The sequence below is a fragment of the Hydra vulgaris genome, chromosome 15, assembly GCF_038396675.1.
Source record: "Hydra vulgaris chromosome 15, alternate assembly HydraT2T_AEP".
NCBI classification, from domain to species: domain Eukaryota; kingdom Metazoa; phylum Cnidaria; class Hydrozoa; order Anthoathecata; family Hydridae; genus Hydra; species Hydra vulgaris.
The window spans coordinates 31784255-31797345 of NC_088934.1; the positions used below are offsets into that span (position 1 = coordinate 31784255).

The 13091-nt window shown below is 28.1% G+C and overlaps 1 protein-coding gene across 1 annotated transcript; it reads left to right on the forward strand.

The window, feature by feature from the left end:
- The first annotated feature begins 498 nt into the window (after window positions 1-498).
- LOC136091883 (CD209 antigen-like protein 2) lies at window positions 499-9256 on the forward strand. Its single transcript, XM_065819595.1, has 6 exons — window positions 499-566; window positions 3072-3177; window positions 5271-5424; window positions 5659-5844; window positions 5901-5930; window positions 9231-9256. Exons 1-6 carry the CDS (start codon window positions 499-501, stop codon window positions 9254-9256), a joined length of 570 nt encoding a protein of 189 aa, XP_065675667.1.
- Window positions 9257-13091: the final 3835 nt, after the last annotated feature.

Below are 13091 nucleotides of genomic sequence, written 5' to 3' on the forward strand. Positions count from 1 at the left end.
GTAAACTGGATGGAGCAGTTTTAACATCAATACTCTCTCAAGAAATGCAAGCTTGAGGAATTCTCTATTGACCTATCATAAACATTTGCAGCTAAAAAGTCAATATCAGTAAAAATATTTTCATTAAATGGATAAAATCCAGTACATTTAAAACTGTTTATAAAATTATTTGGTACGAAAGTATGAGAATAAGCTTGACCAACAAGGTAAGATATATCATATATTGTAACTGGTTTACCAGCATTGCCTGGTGATATCATCCTGTTATTCATGGCATAGTTATAAAAAGGTTTAAATGGTCCAAAAATACCACGATCGCGAGGTTATGTATTATGGTTTGTGTGACGATGAAATGTCATTAAAACTATACCTGATTATTTTGCTAACTCAATAACAGAAATGTGTACATGAACCTCATGATTATCCATTCATAAAAGAATTGGGTTTTCAATTGATGGTCGCACATTACTAATTAAATGTTCAAGAAATTGCACAAAAATGACTTCATCTTACCATCCAGACTTATTAGCTGCTCCTACACTTCCAGGAGAAGAATTATTTAACATGTAGTCTTTGTAATTTAGCACGTGGAAACACAAGTAATGATGGGATGCTGTTTCCAGTAGCACTAATGGCTACAATCATTGTTACATTATTACCTTGTTCAGCACCAGTCAAGCTACCTATTTTTTTTAGGTTTTAGAGCTACAATTTTTGATGCTACGTGGACGGTGGTAATTCTTGTTTCATCACAATTCCAAATATTTGATGGGTCAAAATGAAAACGTTCTAAAACATTTTTGTAATTTTTATATACAATTCTTACGGCTTCTCTATTGAATGTAGAAGATCCACAAAGACTTGTAGGTTGTTTTTTACGTAGAGATAGCTTGTTATTATATCTTTAACGAAAATCTCACAGCCATTGTTCACCTGCACATTTATTTTTTATCCATGAAGTTTCAATTTTTTTATGGTTTGCTAAAGTATTCTCATATGCAAAGGACCTTATCTGCTTTAATGTATGTCCATAATGCATATTTGCAGCACCTGCCAATTAGTTTATTAAAATTAATTCTTCTTCTGCTGAGAATATTTTTTTTGGTGTGGTATTTGAATATAAATATTCCCAACTACCAGATTTTTTAAACTGCTTCAACTGATATATCAAAGTTGATTTTTTAATGCTGCAATGTCTTGTAACTTCACTTAAACTCATTTTTTTTTGAAGCACAAAATTTACTGCATTACTGCATTAACTGCGTTGTTTCAGTTTTAAAAAACTCTAGAGAGTTCTCATACCCCTCCAACTATTGTCCAATTAGCCTTTTTGCTATTATTAGAAGCTCTTTGAGTCTTTTATCAACAAATTTAAAAAATCTCATATTGAGTTTCACAGCTAACTCTCTGACTATCAATACAATATTTGATATTCTTTTTCTACGGCTGATTAGGTAATTGTTCAACCTGAAAAATTCTATTATGCATTAGATGGAAACGGCATGACAAAGGCTATTTTTCGTGACAAATCGAAAGCTTTTGATAAAGTTTGGCACGCTGTTCTTTTTTATAATCTTGCTTCATAAGGTATATATTGTAAACTTTTTGAGATTATCAAATCTTATTTTTGATTGCAGTATCATCATGTAAACTTTAAAGGCTAACACTTAATTTTTTTTCCAGTAATTTCTGGGTTACCTCTAATGTGTATTGTTAGTTCTGAACTGTTTTTGATCTAAATTAATAATTTTTATGACAATCTTACATTTAATGTGCCTTATCATTTACTTCAATCTTTCATGGAAACTATATTTTTCAATTTTTCTGTGAATCATTTCCTTTAACTTTAACATAATATTCATTTTCTAGTTAATCTTAGCATATTAGTGGTTGCTTGCAGCTACATTGTGATTAGTATTTGAATTCAGAAAAGTATTTTAAACAAGTGAATTAAACAGAAGAAACTATAATAAACTTAAGTTGATCCTGGATTGATACAATAAAATTTTAGAAAAATGACTTATTGTTAGTGTTTTATTTGTGCTTCACGTAATTTTTTTATAACACAAATTATTAAGAAGACTCAAAGACGCATGAAGTAAAGTTAGCTTTTTTCTCAAAATAGAAATAATAATGTTAGAAAACAAATGTTTAACTTTATTATTGAAAAACTATTCGATTGGGTTGATTGTAATTTTTATGAATTCTCTTTATTCTTAGAAATAATAATTTTCCGACTGTAAAGTTGGTGCCCACTGCATTTCCCCAAGGAAAATAATAGTACTAATTAATAAACTGTTTTGTATAAAAAGATATAAATGGGTATAACGAAAATCTTACATAAGTTTTATTAATGCTAAAAAAGATATTTTACTCAATAAAAAAGTTAATTATTATTTAATTGATTTTCTTAGTCAGTTAAAAAAGCATTCGTTTATATTTTTAAAGAGGTTAACAAATAATTACCAATTTTTTTTTTGGCAAAGCAAGAAAAGATCGGAACTCTCAAATTATATCAAATTAGGCCTGCTAATTTGATCGAGTGAAAAAGATTGAAAATGGTTGAAATTGCAAACAAAATAAAGTAGAAGAAAAACTAAGGAGTGAAAGGAACTATATATAGCTTTGAATAAAATAGCTATGAATAAAGTAGCAAATCTGATTGATGATTACTGAAATGCAGAGACTTTAAATATTTTTTGATGATCAAAGTGATCTGACCAAATTAATTTTAACTTTAGATGGATTGGACAGCCAGTTGCTCAATAAAGTTTAAGAACAAAATTCTAATGACTGTTGGTAATAGAAAGTTGTTATTTTATTTCACTACAGCTAAAAAAGTAAAAATGAAATACAATGAAATTATAGCTGCTATGATTTTTGAGTACATTGCAATGAAGAATTATTACCAACTTTATAGCAATCGGTAAATACTATCTATGCTGAAGGAGCTTTGATGCACTTAATGGAGCTAAAAATAGTAAAAAAGTAACATTAGATTGTCAGTACACTGCTCATAAATAAATTCCAACTCAAAATTTTACTAAATTCTTAAAGTGAGAATTTAAAAGGATAAAAAAATGGAGTGAACTCTTTGGAATATTACCTAATGAGCCCTTTGGAATATTGCCTAATGAACCCATTGGAAGATTGCCTCTTACTAACTTGAGTTATAATGTGGGTAAAGACCTTTCCAAGATTGAAAAAACAGCATTCATGTAGTAAAAGAAATTTAGTTATCGAATGATGTGTCAAAAAATATCGTGCCTAATATCTAATGAAAAGGCTTCACGCTTTTTGGGCTTGTCCCTCTTTCCAGTTCTTCACTTTTTAAAATCTTAATTCTACTCAAATTAATGACCCTTCTTTTTATCTGTCAGCAAATTCTTGTATATTTGGTGGTAATATTAAATATTACACTGGAATATCAAAGCTCGAATGTTTTATTTTTCTTAATTTCTAACTAAGATAGTTATATTCCTGAATGGTTTCCAGGCAACCAAAGCTATAAATCATACGTACCTAACACACAAAGAAGTTTAAGGAGACGTCTGTTATTTTTCAAAACTTTTCCTACTAATCTTGACCTTATTAAGACACCCCTCCTGTTTACAAATTTTTACTTATATCAAAAATGAAGCTGTATCTCAAACTAAAAAAAACTTTAAGTGTAAACTGGTTTTTTAAATATAAACCATAATCAGTGATAAAAATAAAAATTAAAATCTCTCTCACGATTATGTTCCTTTAATCGGACACCTAAGAGTGTCTTAATTTAAATGTAATCCTAGCTTATGTTTAATTTTTACCTAATGTACTTATAAGTAGTACCATAGTAGTACCAAGTAGTAAAAGTATTTATAATCTACTAATTTTCAACATGAGACTCAATTTATCACAGTCCGTCACACTGCTACTTTTGACTGAAATTCTATTTGCAATATTCTTTGTGATACCTTGGGCTTATGTCTTTTTATCACCTTTGCTAAAAAATTTGGTTTGTTTGTTATCTCCTGGATTCAGACAGGCACAAATGTTTCTTCATACTAGATTGTTTTTTGTTGATTTCAAGTCATATCTATCTATCCCCCATGGTTTTTTCTCTTTTTTGAACAACTTCCATTCTTAATTGCAATTATTTATTTCGTCCTTTTTACCGGTTCAAAATTCTTTAGGATTGTTTTCCCATATTATAAAGTCCATTCTTTTTGATAAATAAATGACGTATTTTATTTCATAAATTTTTTTTTGGAGAATCTAAAATTCATATTTAATAAACAAATTTTAATTTAATAAATTTAATAAAATTAATAATAATATTGGTCTATGTAATGTAAAATTGTATGCAAATTGTATGTAAAAGTATGTGCATGCATTAAAAATTATTAATGTATAAAATAAAAATTTATTCTTTTTCAAAGAAATGAAATACAGAAAAAAAATATGACCACATTTTGATTTTAGCGATTCATTTTAGTGACCAGTGAAGAATTAATGATGGTTTATTTTCAATTTAAGTTACTAGATGACTTGGTGTAGCAAAACGTATCATCTATTTTGAATGAATAGATTAAGTTTGTTAAATGATCTCGTTAGAATTATACATTTTTTAAATAAAGTTTACTTTTTTTTTCGTTTTAATGAATTTCTTTATATTTCGTTTCTTGTAATACAAAATAATTTTTTTAAGTATAAAACAAAATATTTGCTTTTAATATACATTACTTACTTTTTTTATGAATATATATATATACGTATATATATATATATATATATATATATATATATATATATATATATATATATATATATATATATATATATATATATATATATATATAATAATATGCATTTTTATTTAATCTATAAACTTATTTACAATAATATAATTTATACTTTTAATAAATTCTGATATATTTAGCAAATTTAAATTTTACTAAAATTAGATACATTTTTAGCAAACCAATTATAGTATAGTTTTTAAATAATGTTTAAACAGATATGAATTTTTTATGCTGCGCCACCTCCAAAATTAAAGCTTTTTAAAATTCTGCATCAAATAGGTTTTTTTGTATTATTAACGATTTAACTTAAAAAAGTAATATCAGACACTGCTGCAAGCATATTTTCCTTTTACTATTACTTACTTTTATTTTTAATAAAATTTAGTTTTTGTTTAAAACTATTAGTATTTGTTTTTAATTTTATTTTCAGTGCGTAGTGGCTTAAGTTGCACTAGCAGTTGGCTAGGATCTGGAATATATTGTTAGTATTTTCAAACAAATCCGAAAAAAAACTGGAATGAAGCTCTTTTGATATGTAAGGAATATGGAGGAAGTTTGTTAAGTGTAAAAAACGAAGCTGAAAATAAAATTATCAAAGACCAGATTAAAATTAGGAATATTATTAGAGGACTATGGATTGGTATGACAATTTTGGTCAACTTTTTTTTATTTCGATTAAGAATATAATTTTTTTATTTACTTTTATTTAATTTAAACATGTTTGTTTTATGTTTTGTGCATATAAAAAATTAAATATAACATATAAAAGAAATTTTTTAAAGAAAACGCTTCTTAAATTGCAAAATGTTTTAAAAATTAGGAAAACTATTTTTTTAGAAACATTTATAAAAAAAAATTTAATTCATTGTTAAAGGTCTTATGAATTCTCCTGAGCAAGTTTATAAGTGGACTGATGATATGAATGCAGAGTATACAAATTGGAGAAATAATGAACCAAATAATCATGGATCTGAAAAATGTGTGGAGTTTCTAACAGAAGGTTGGAATGATTTATCTTGTGATAAAATTCGTGGCTTTATTTGCCAACGCACAGGTCTATGTAAATTTAATATTAATATAAAGTTTTAATTTTGATTTTCGGTATTTTATTTTCAGCTTTAGCATTCTCAGAAAAATATTTTAAAGGTATTTTCTTTTAAAACATTTTTTAAAACGATATAATATGACCTTACTTTTACACTTTAGTGCAAGTATTCAACATATTTAAGAATTAATATTTATACTATAATAACATAACATCATAATTTTTTCATTTTTTTTGCTAATTCTTTTAGAAATAGCAAAAAAACTAAAAATTTTATGTTGGAATATTAATTAATTATTGGGTCTCTTTTCTACTTGTTGGAATTCTTATATTAATCATAAAAGGCTTTTCAAAACTAAATTTAGATAAATATTTTGCAAATGCATCATAATTTAACTTTGAAATGAAAAGTGTTTGCAAGGGTTTAAAACAAAACGGATAAAGAAAAAGAGTTCACAAGAAAAAACTGATTGATGATTATCCATTGAGTATCAGATGAAATTTAATTAGAAATTAATTTTAAAGCAACTGATTCAATACAAGCCTATTCATTTTTTTAAATCAAGAAACATTATTACGTATAAACTTAGATTTTTTCAAGCACTAAACAAAATAAAGAGGAAAAAATTACAAGTTTTGATCCTCGATTACAAAAACAACCTTAATATAATGCTTTTACAGATGTTGCTGAGGTAGTAAAGAATCAAATTGCATCAGCATGTCAATCTATAAAACTAAAATAAAAATTTCTCAAAGATAGGGAAAATAACTTCGAAAAAGTGATGTAACTGGTTGCAACGTGGAAAAATCAACACAACAAGCAATAGAAATAGAAAAAAAAAAGAAGTTTATAGAAGGTATTGACTCAGCTGACCATTTAAAAAAACTAATTTTTTCAATAAGCGAAAAACAAGCAACAGATTTGAAGCAAGAAGCTGACAAAAACAAAAATAATCCTTTCTTCTAGCCTTGTTTTGTTGCCGCACAGAATTTTTTAGGCTAGCACCACATTAGGCCCTCCTACATTTACATCCCAAAGCCTAAAATATAAATAACCTTGCCCTGATTGGCCGTCCGATAAAATAATAATAATAGTTAAAGTTTGCAATAAATTTTAAAAGAACTGAATAGGTTTCAGCACAACTGAAAACAAAATTGGTTGCTTATGCTTTGACATATGAACCCCTTTTAGAGGTTTTTGCATTTAAAGCAACCATTACAAACAAGTTGCAGTTGCTTGAAGATAAAAAATTATAAACTGTGTACACAACTTAAGAACCTTTGTAAGAAGAAAAATTCATTTTAACAGTGCACTGATAGGTCTTTCTAACTTGATATAAATAGTTAATACAACTGTGAATTGCGTTGAACTGAATTTTTTGAACTGAACATTTTAACAACTTTAAACTTAATCTTTTAAGTCCTCTAAGTTTTGAAGCCTAGGTTTAAATGGAAATTTGCACAAGAAGATCAAAAGCTCAATAAGTCTTTTACAGTAACAAATATTTAGCTCAGTGAAAGCTATACTAAAAGTCAAGTTGTTTACTGTGGTGATCTCAGTAAGCTCAGTAAAATATTCATATAAACAAGAAAAATCTCTGATTTTGCTATTGTAGAAAAATTTCTAAAAATAAACTTTGAGCCTTAAACTCCACTTCAGTAAAAGGTCAGATTGGCGGCTATGTCATCAAAAACTACCAGTGTTGAATGACAAATGCTGGTATTAATATTTCAGTACACTCTATAGGCCCATGCCCTTGTTAAATCCATTCTTGATCTTGTCAAAGTTCAAGAAAATTGTGTCAAAGTTTTCCTGGTTGTATCTTATAGTATAAAGCTTGCCAACATAATAGTACTATACAAACTCGTACAAGAAGACACCTTGACTGTTAGTGTGACCTCGAGTCAACAAATCTTTTCAACTGCGATAGCCTGAGAACTTTTGGTGGTATAAATAGTAAGCAAAATAGTTTGTCAGCTCAGGTAACGATTTCAGAAAATTAAAAATCTTCCGAAGCGCGATGCATCTACCACTGATGCTGAAGTTTCAAAAACATAAGCTTTAAATAGAAACTATTCCACCAATGTAACTATATTTTTTGTCAGGAGTTGTGAAACTAGTGAAAAATCTGGTTGATCTTTTGTCTGGTGCAATAAAATAACTATAGAACTGCAAGTTCCACTTCAGCTTCATACTATTATTGTCATTAAGTTTTATTAACAATAACTTTATGAAGCTTTTGAGTGGTTTAAGCAAGTTGCTGATTCTCCTATTTTCATTCAGGCCATTCCCTTTATCCAAACTCTGTGTTATTATAGAGATGTAGTTACTGAATGTTTTTTACTTCAGTTGAATCCAGAATGGGAATCAAAAATTATGAAATTCAGAGATAGCTACATTAAACTCCTAATTTTGACCAATTTAAATGTATGCGCCGTTTTTTACCTTGTACCACAGCTCTTTAAAATTAAAAATACAAGACTTAAACTCTTTAGTGAATAAGCAACAAAAGCTCTATAATTAAACTTAAAAACACCCTAGTAGAGAAAAAAAAGACATTACACATATAGAACATTTAAAACAACTTTTAGGATTAATTTTTGGTTATTAAAGCTGAAACATATAAGAATAACTCCAGATCTGCATTTAAATGTTAGTTCTCAAAAATTTCAAGATATCATAATTGCAAGATATTGCTGATGTTTTTTTGCTAGCCATGTGTGATGTTCTAAACAATATTTTTCTCATACTTGGAAAAAAAACAAACTGTAAAAATAGAAAATTTTAAGACTTTTTGTAGTTGTTTTTTTATCAATTACGAATTGCAATATTTTTACTTATTGTATTATTTTTATCTACGACAAATTAACTTAGGTGAGTTGGTAATAGTTTTCAATGAAAAAATCTTTTAAAGTTATATGGCGTAAGGATTAATTATCATCAAAGTATTTTTTTTTGCAAGAAAAGGTTTTGACACTCGTTTTCTGGTAAAACAAAATCTACTATAGGCGTAAATTAGAAAAAAAAAGTGAAAAATATAAAACTGTTCATACGTTTTTTTTACAACTACTATTAGATAACATCAATCTTTAGATTTATCTACCATTTTAATAACACCACTGCACAGTGGGCCAGAATGCACTTTTACTGGAAAAAATTCATAACTAATTTAATATTAGAGCTATATTCACTAAAATTAGTATGAGTACTAATATGATGTCTGCGCTTTTTATGAAGGTAATATTTTTTTATTTCGTTGCTATGGATACCTTTATTATGCTTAGCAACAACCTACTTTTGTTATCTGCAGATATTTTATAAGTGCTATATTCACTAAGTTTGGCATGAGTACCAATATGAGATCACACTTCTTACAAAAGTGATAATTTTTTAAATTTAGTTGTTATGGATACTTATATTGCTTAGATACCGGATACTTTCCTTAGTTACAAAGTGGTAAATTGATATCTGAATATCTTATCGGATTTTTGACCCACCTATATTGAATAAAAATTGAGTATTTAGGTAAATAACGTTTTAGGAATAATAAAAGCAAAAAATAGTGCAAGAAAACGTTATCAATTTTAAATTACATCAAAAAATTATAAAACAATAATATCGTTTGAAGATTGTTTAAGTAATTGTAAAACATCTGAAGGAAATGCTTTATGATTTGTTTGGTGTGATGTTGATTTACGCAATGATGAAATAACAGGATCACTGGAAACTAGGAGTCTATTGATAAGATCAGTATTTGTTGCTTTTCTGGATGTTTTTCGGCTGAAATTTTCGCGATTAGATTTAAAGTCTTTATTTCTAGCCTCTTGAGCTTCCTCTGACATAAGTCCGATGGGTAATGTAAGGCTTTTAACTATGTCATGTCCATGTATCAATACTTTGTGAACTGATTGAGCCATGTAATACCATGGATAAAGGGACACATATAGTCTAAAAGTGTCAAAACAATAATCCTTGAACTTTAAGCAGTCTATTTCATATCCTAAAGAGAGCGTTACCAAGATAATGTAAAATCTGAATATAAGGTTTTGGTCAATACAGAATTTCAGCTGTTTGTTCATATGCTGCAAAAGCACGCCTTGAGGTATTGCCATCATTACTTGTTCCAGAACCACCACTTTTAGGGAAATCAACAACAAGTCCCATTTTGTTCATAAAATCAGTCTGAATCTTTTGTTTAGCTACAGATGCCTTTTCTTTGTGTTCTTTAGATCTTGCTTGCCACTTCCTTGTTTCTTTTTTATATGCAATGTGCAATAACATCTCAAAAAATCGAATCCATGCATGAAGACTGGAAAGACCATATTTGAACTCTCTGTTAGTATAATCTATATTAAGTATATCAAGACTATTCATATTTTTTGGAGAGACATCACACACTGAACAGCAATGGTATGAGTTATTTTTTTCAGATAATATTGTTTGAACCTCCCCATCAATCATTGTAAGTTCAATAATACAATTCACTTCAATAGAAGATCCGCAAACCTCTAATAAAATCTTACCCAAGCTTTCTATCTCACTTTTAATGTACTGATCTTCTTCAATCACAGATTCCTTGGATTCCATTTTGTATGCAAATCTTATGGGTCTACAATAGGCTGTGGAGGACGACTTTTGATTTCTCCAAATAGGCACCTTTTCGTTGCTGTTGTTAAATCCAGTCAAATCCAATGGGACAAGACAAGTAATAAATAATGATTCTTCACGCTTTAAATCTCTATTAATGTCGGGGTCCGATAAAACTTGTTTATAAATGCTTTGGCCAGTAGCACCATCAAAACCAGCCTTACACGTTAGTGTCATTGTTTTTATTGCTTTGTCGTTCAATATCAAGTGCCTTAGCACAGGTTCCTGAACTGCACAGATTCTTTGCAAAGTATGAGTCATTAAATCTTTTAAAGGAACTGAAGTTGAATAGTCCTCCACTGTTATGTTTGCAGGATAACATTTAAATTTTGCATCTCTGACATCATTGTAAGCGGGGTAGATGTTATATTCTTTCTCCAAGGCTCCGCTTCTAATCAATTGATAGGAAGCTTTTGTCAGACTTGCATCAATTATTAAAGCCAGTGCTTCGTCTGCTGAATATTTAGTTGCTTTATCTGTATTGATATATTTAAAACATTCTTGGCAGCAATAACAACAGATTCATCTCTAAATTTTTTAATAGCAGCAAAAAATAATTCATTGGACGAATGAGATTCAATTAAACAAGATACACGCCGTTTTTTAGTTTTATTAGAACTATTATCAAATGCAACTGGTTTTCGACCACGTCTACTTGCAGTTGGTTCATTGTATTTTTTTCTGACAATTAAATATTCATTAAGCCAGTTCACAAACTTCTTTTCAAAATTTTTCACAGTATTGTTTGCAGATTTTCACTTTTTTTTATACAAGTAAACAAATCGTTGAACAGCATGTCTAAAATAAAGGTCTTCAAAAACAGCAAATTTTGGCTGAATAAATTTTAATATATCTTCAGTAATATTTTGTTTTGAAATACTAAGATTGTTTTTTTGGAGAAAATTATGAATGTCTAAGTTTAACAAAACCATATCTAAATAATTATTGTAACAAGTATTTTGTATTTAAAAGTAAAATGTTATAATATATATGCCGCCTGGACTACTAATACTTGTTAGTAATTAAGTTACTACAAGTATTAGTAATTAAAATTAAAAGTAATTAAATTACTGTCAGTGTTAGTAATTAAATTACTAACAACTACCGAAAATATGTTGTTGCTATGTTATGCAAAGTAAGGTATCCATAGTAACCAAAAAAAGTTAACCTCATAAGAATTCTGAATCTCATTTTAATACATACCCCCAATATTGTGTATTTAGCGCAAGTAAAATACTGTTAAACAACGTTAATGTAAAAATGAGTTGTAGCTATGCAAAATTTAGTACCATAGCAACCAAGTTAAAACATACATAAAATCTGAACGGGGATTTAAGGGGACGAGCAATCAATTATAACTCGATTGAAGCATCATATAGCTCAAATAAATATAAGACAACACATGGCAAATTGTGGTAATTATTAGTTATTGTGCGGCAAAAAATAAGTTTCTTAAGAAATTTTTTTTTTTAGTCTGTGATTTCTAAAGTATAACTGAGATAACATGCTATGACAAATTTATTTTACACATTGGTTTTTCTTATCTCTAAATACTTTAGAATAACATGTACTAATTTTTTGTTTCAAAAACGTAGATGTAATTGAAATATAACACAACGTTGATGTCACCGTTATTTACTTATTTATAATTTTTTTTATTTTATCTCAATATTCAAATGCTTAGAGTCCTGGTAACTAAGGGATTTAATATAAACAAATTATCAATAGATTTCTCCTAATGTATGTTAATACTAAAATTAAATAGGTTTTCAAGATTAGACAACTAAAATTTTTCCCATTTTGTCCACCTACTGGCCCACTGTGCACTGTCACTTATACCTTTTAGTTCTATCTTTAATTGTATTAGTAGAGAAATAGTTACTAGTTATGGTGTTTTCATATAAATTGAAATCAGGATTTCATCTGTTTACTATAATACCATTAATGATCCCTTAATCTTTGAATGCTTCAGAAAACTTGATAAATATTTTAAACGAATGACTGTTTTAAATTTATTATAATAGCGCGTAACGTAAACATCTTTATAAATGTTTTTTTATTTTTAAAATACTTTTAAACTTTTTACCAATTTATAAATATTACTTAAAAAGAAGTTTTGACTTTATTACCATTATAAATGCAAATGTATTTTGACTTTATCACCATTATAAACGCAGATGCATTTTTAATACATTGTTTTTAGCTTGTTGAATTTCCAGGATGTTGAATGTTGGATCTTCTTGACTCAATGCACGGGTTTTGCTTGTGTCTCTGTTTTTATGAAAAAGCAACTCATTCTATTATCTCCTATTGATGGTACAGCTCTAAAACACAGTTTTGTGGTTCTGAGTCCGGCTGCTATTTAAGTTTCACAAACACTGTGGTAGTTCTCAGAGAAGCTTATTCCAACAACAGCTGAAACATATCAAAGTATTAACAGCGTCATGTTGCGCATGGATGATGTCTCTGTTCATACTTTTAGTGTGCATTGTGAAAGCGACATTTAGAGCCCTTTGTTACGGCTTACGATTTTTTAATAGTAATACGGCAATTGGTTTGGATATTAAACAGTGTACTGAGTACAGTCTATGCTTTGAGTCAATTTCTTTAACAA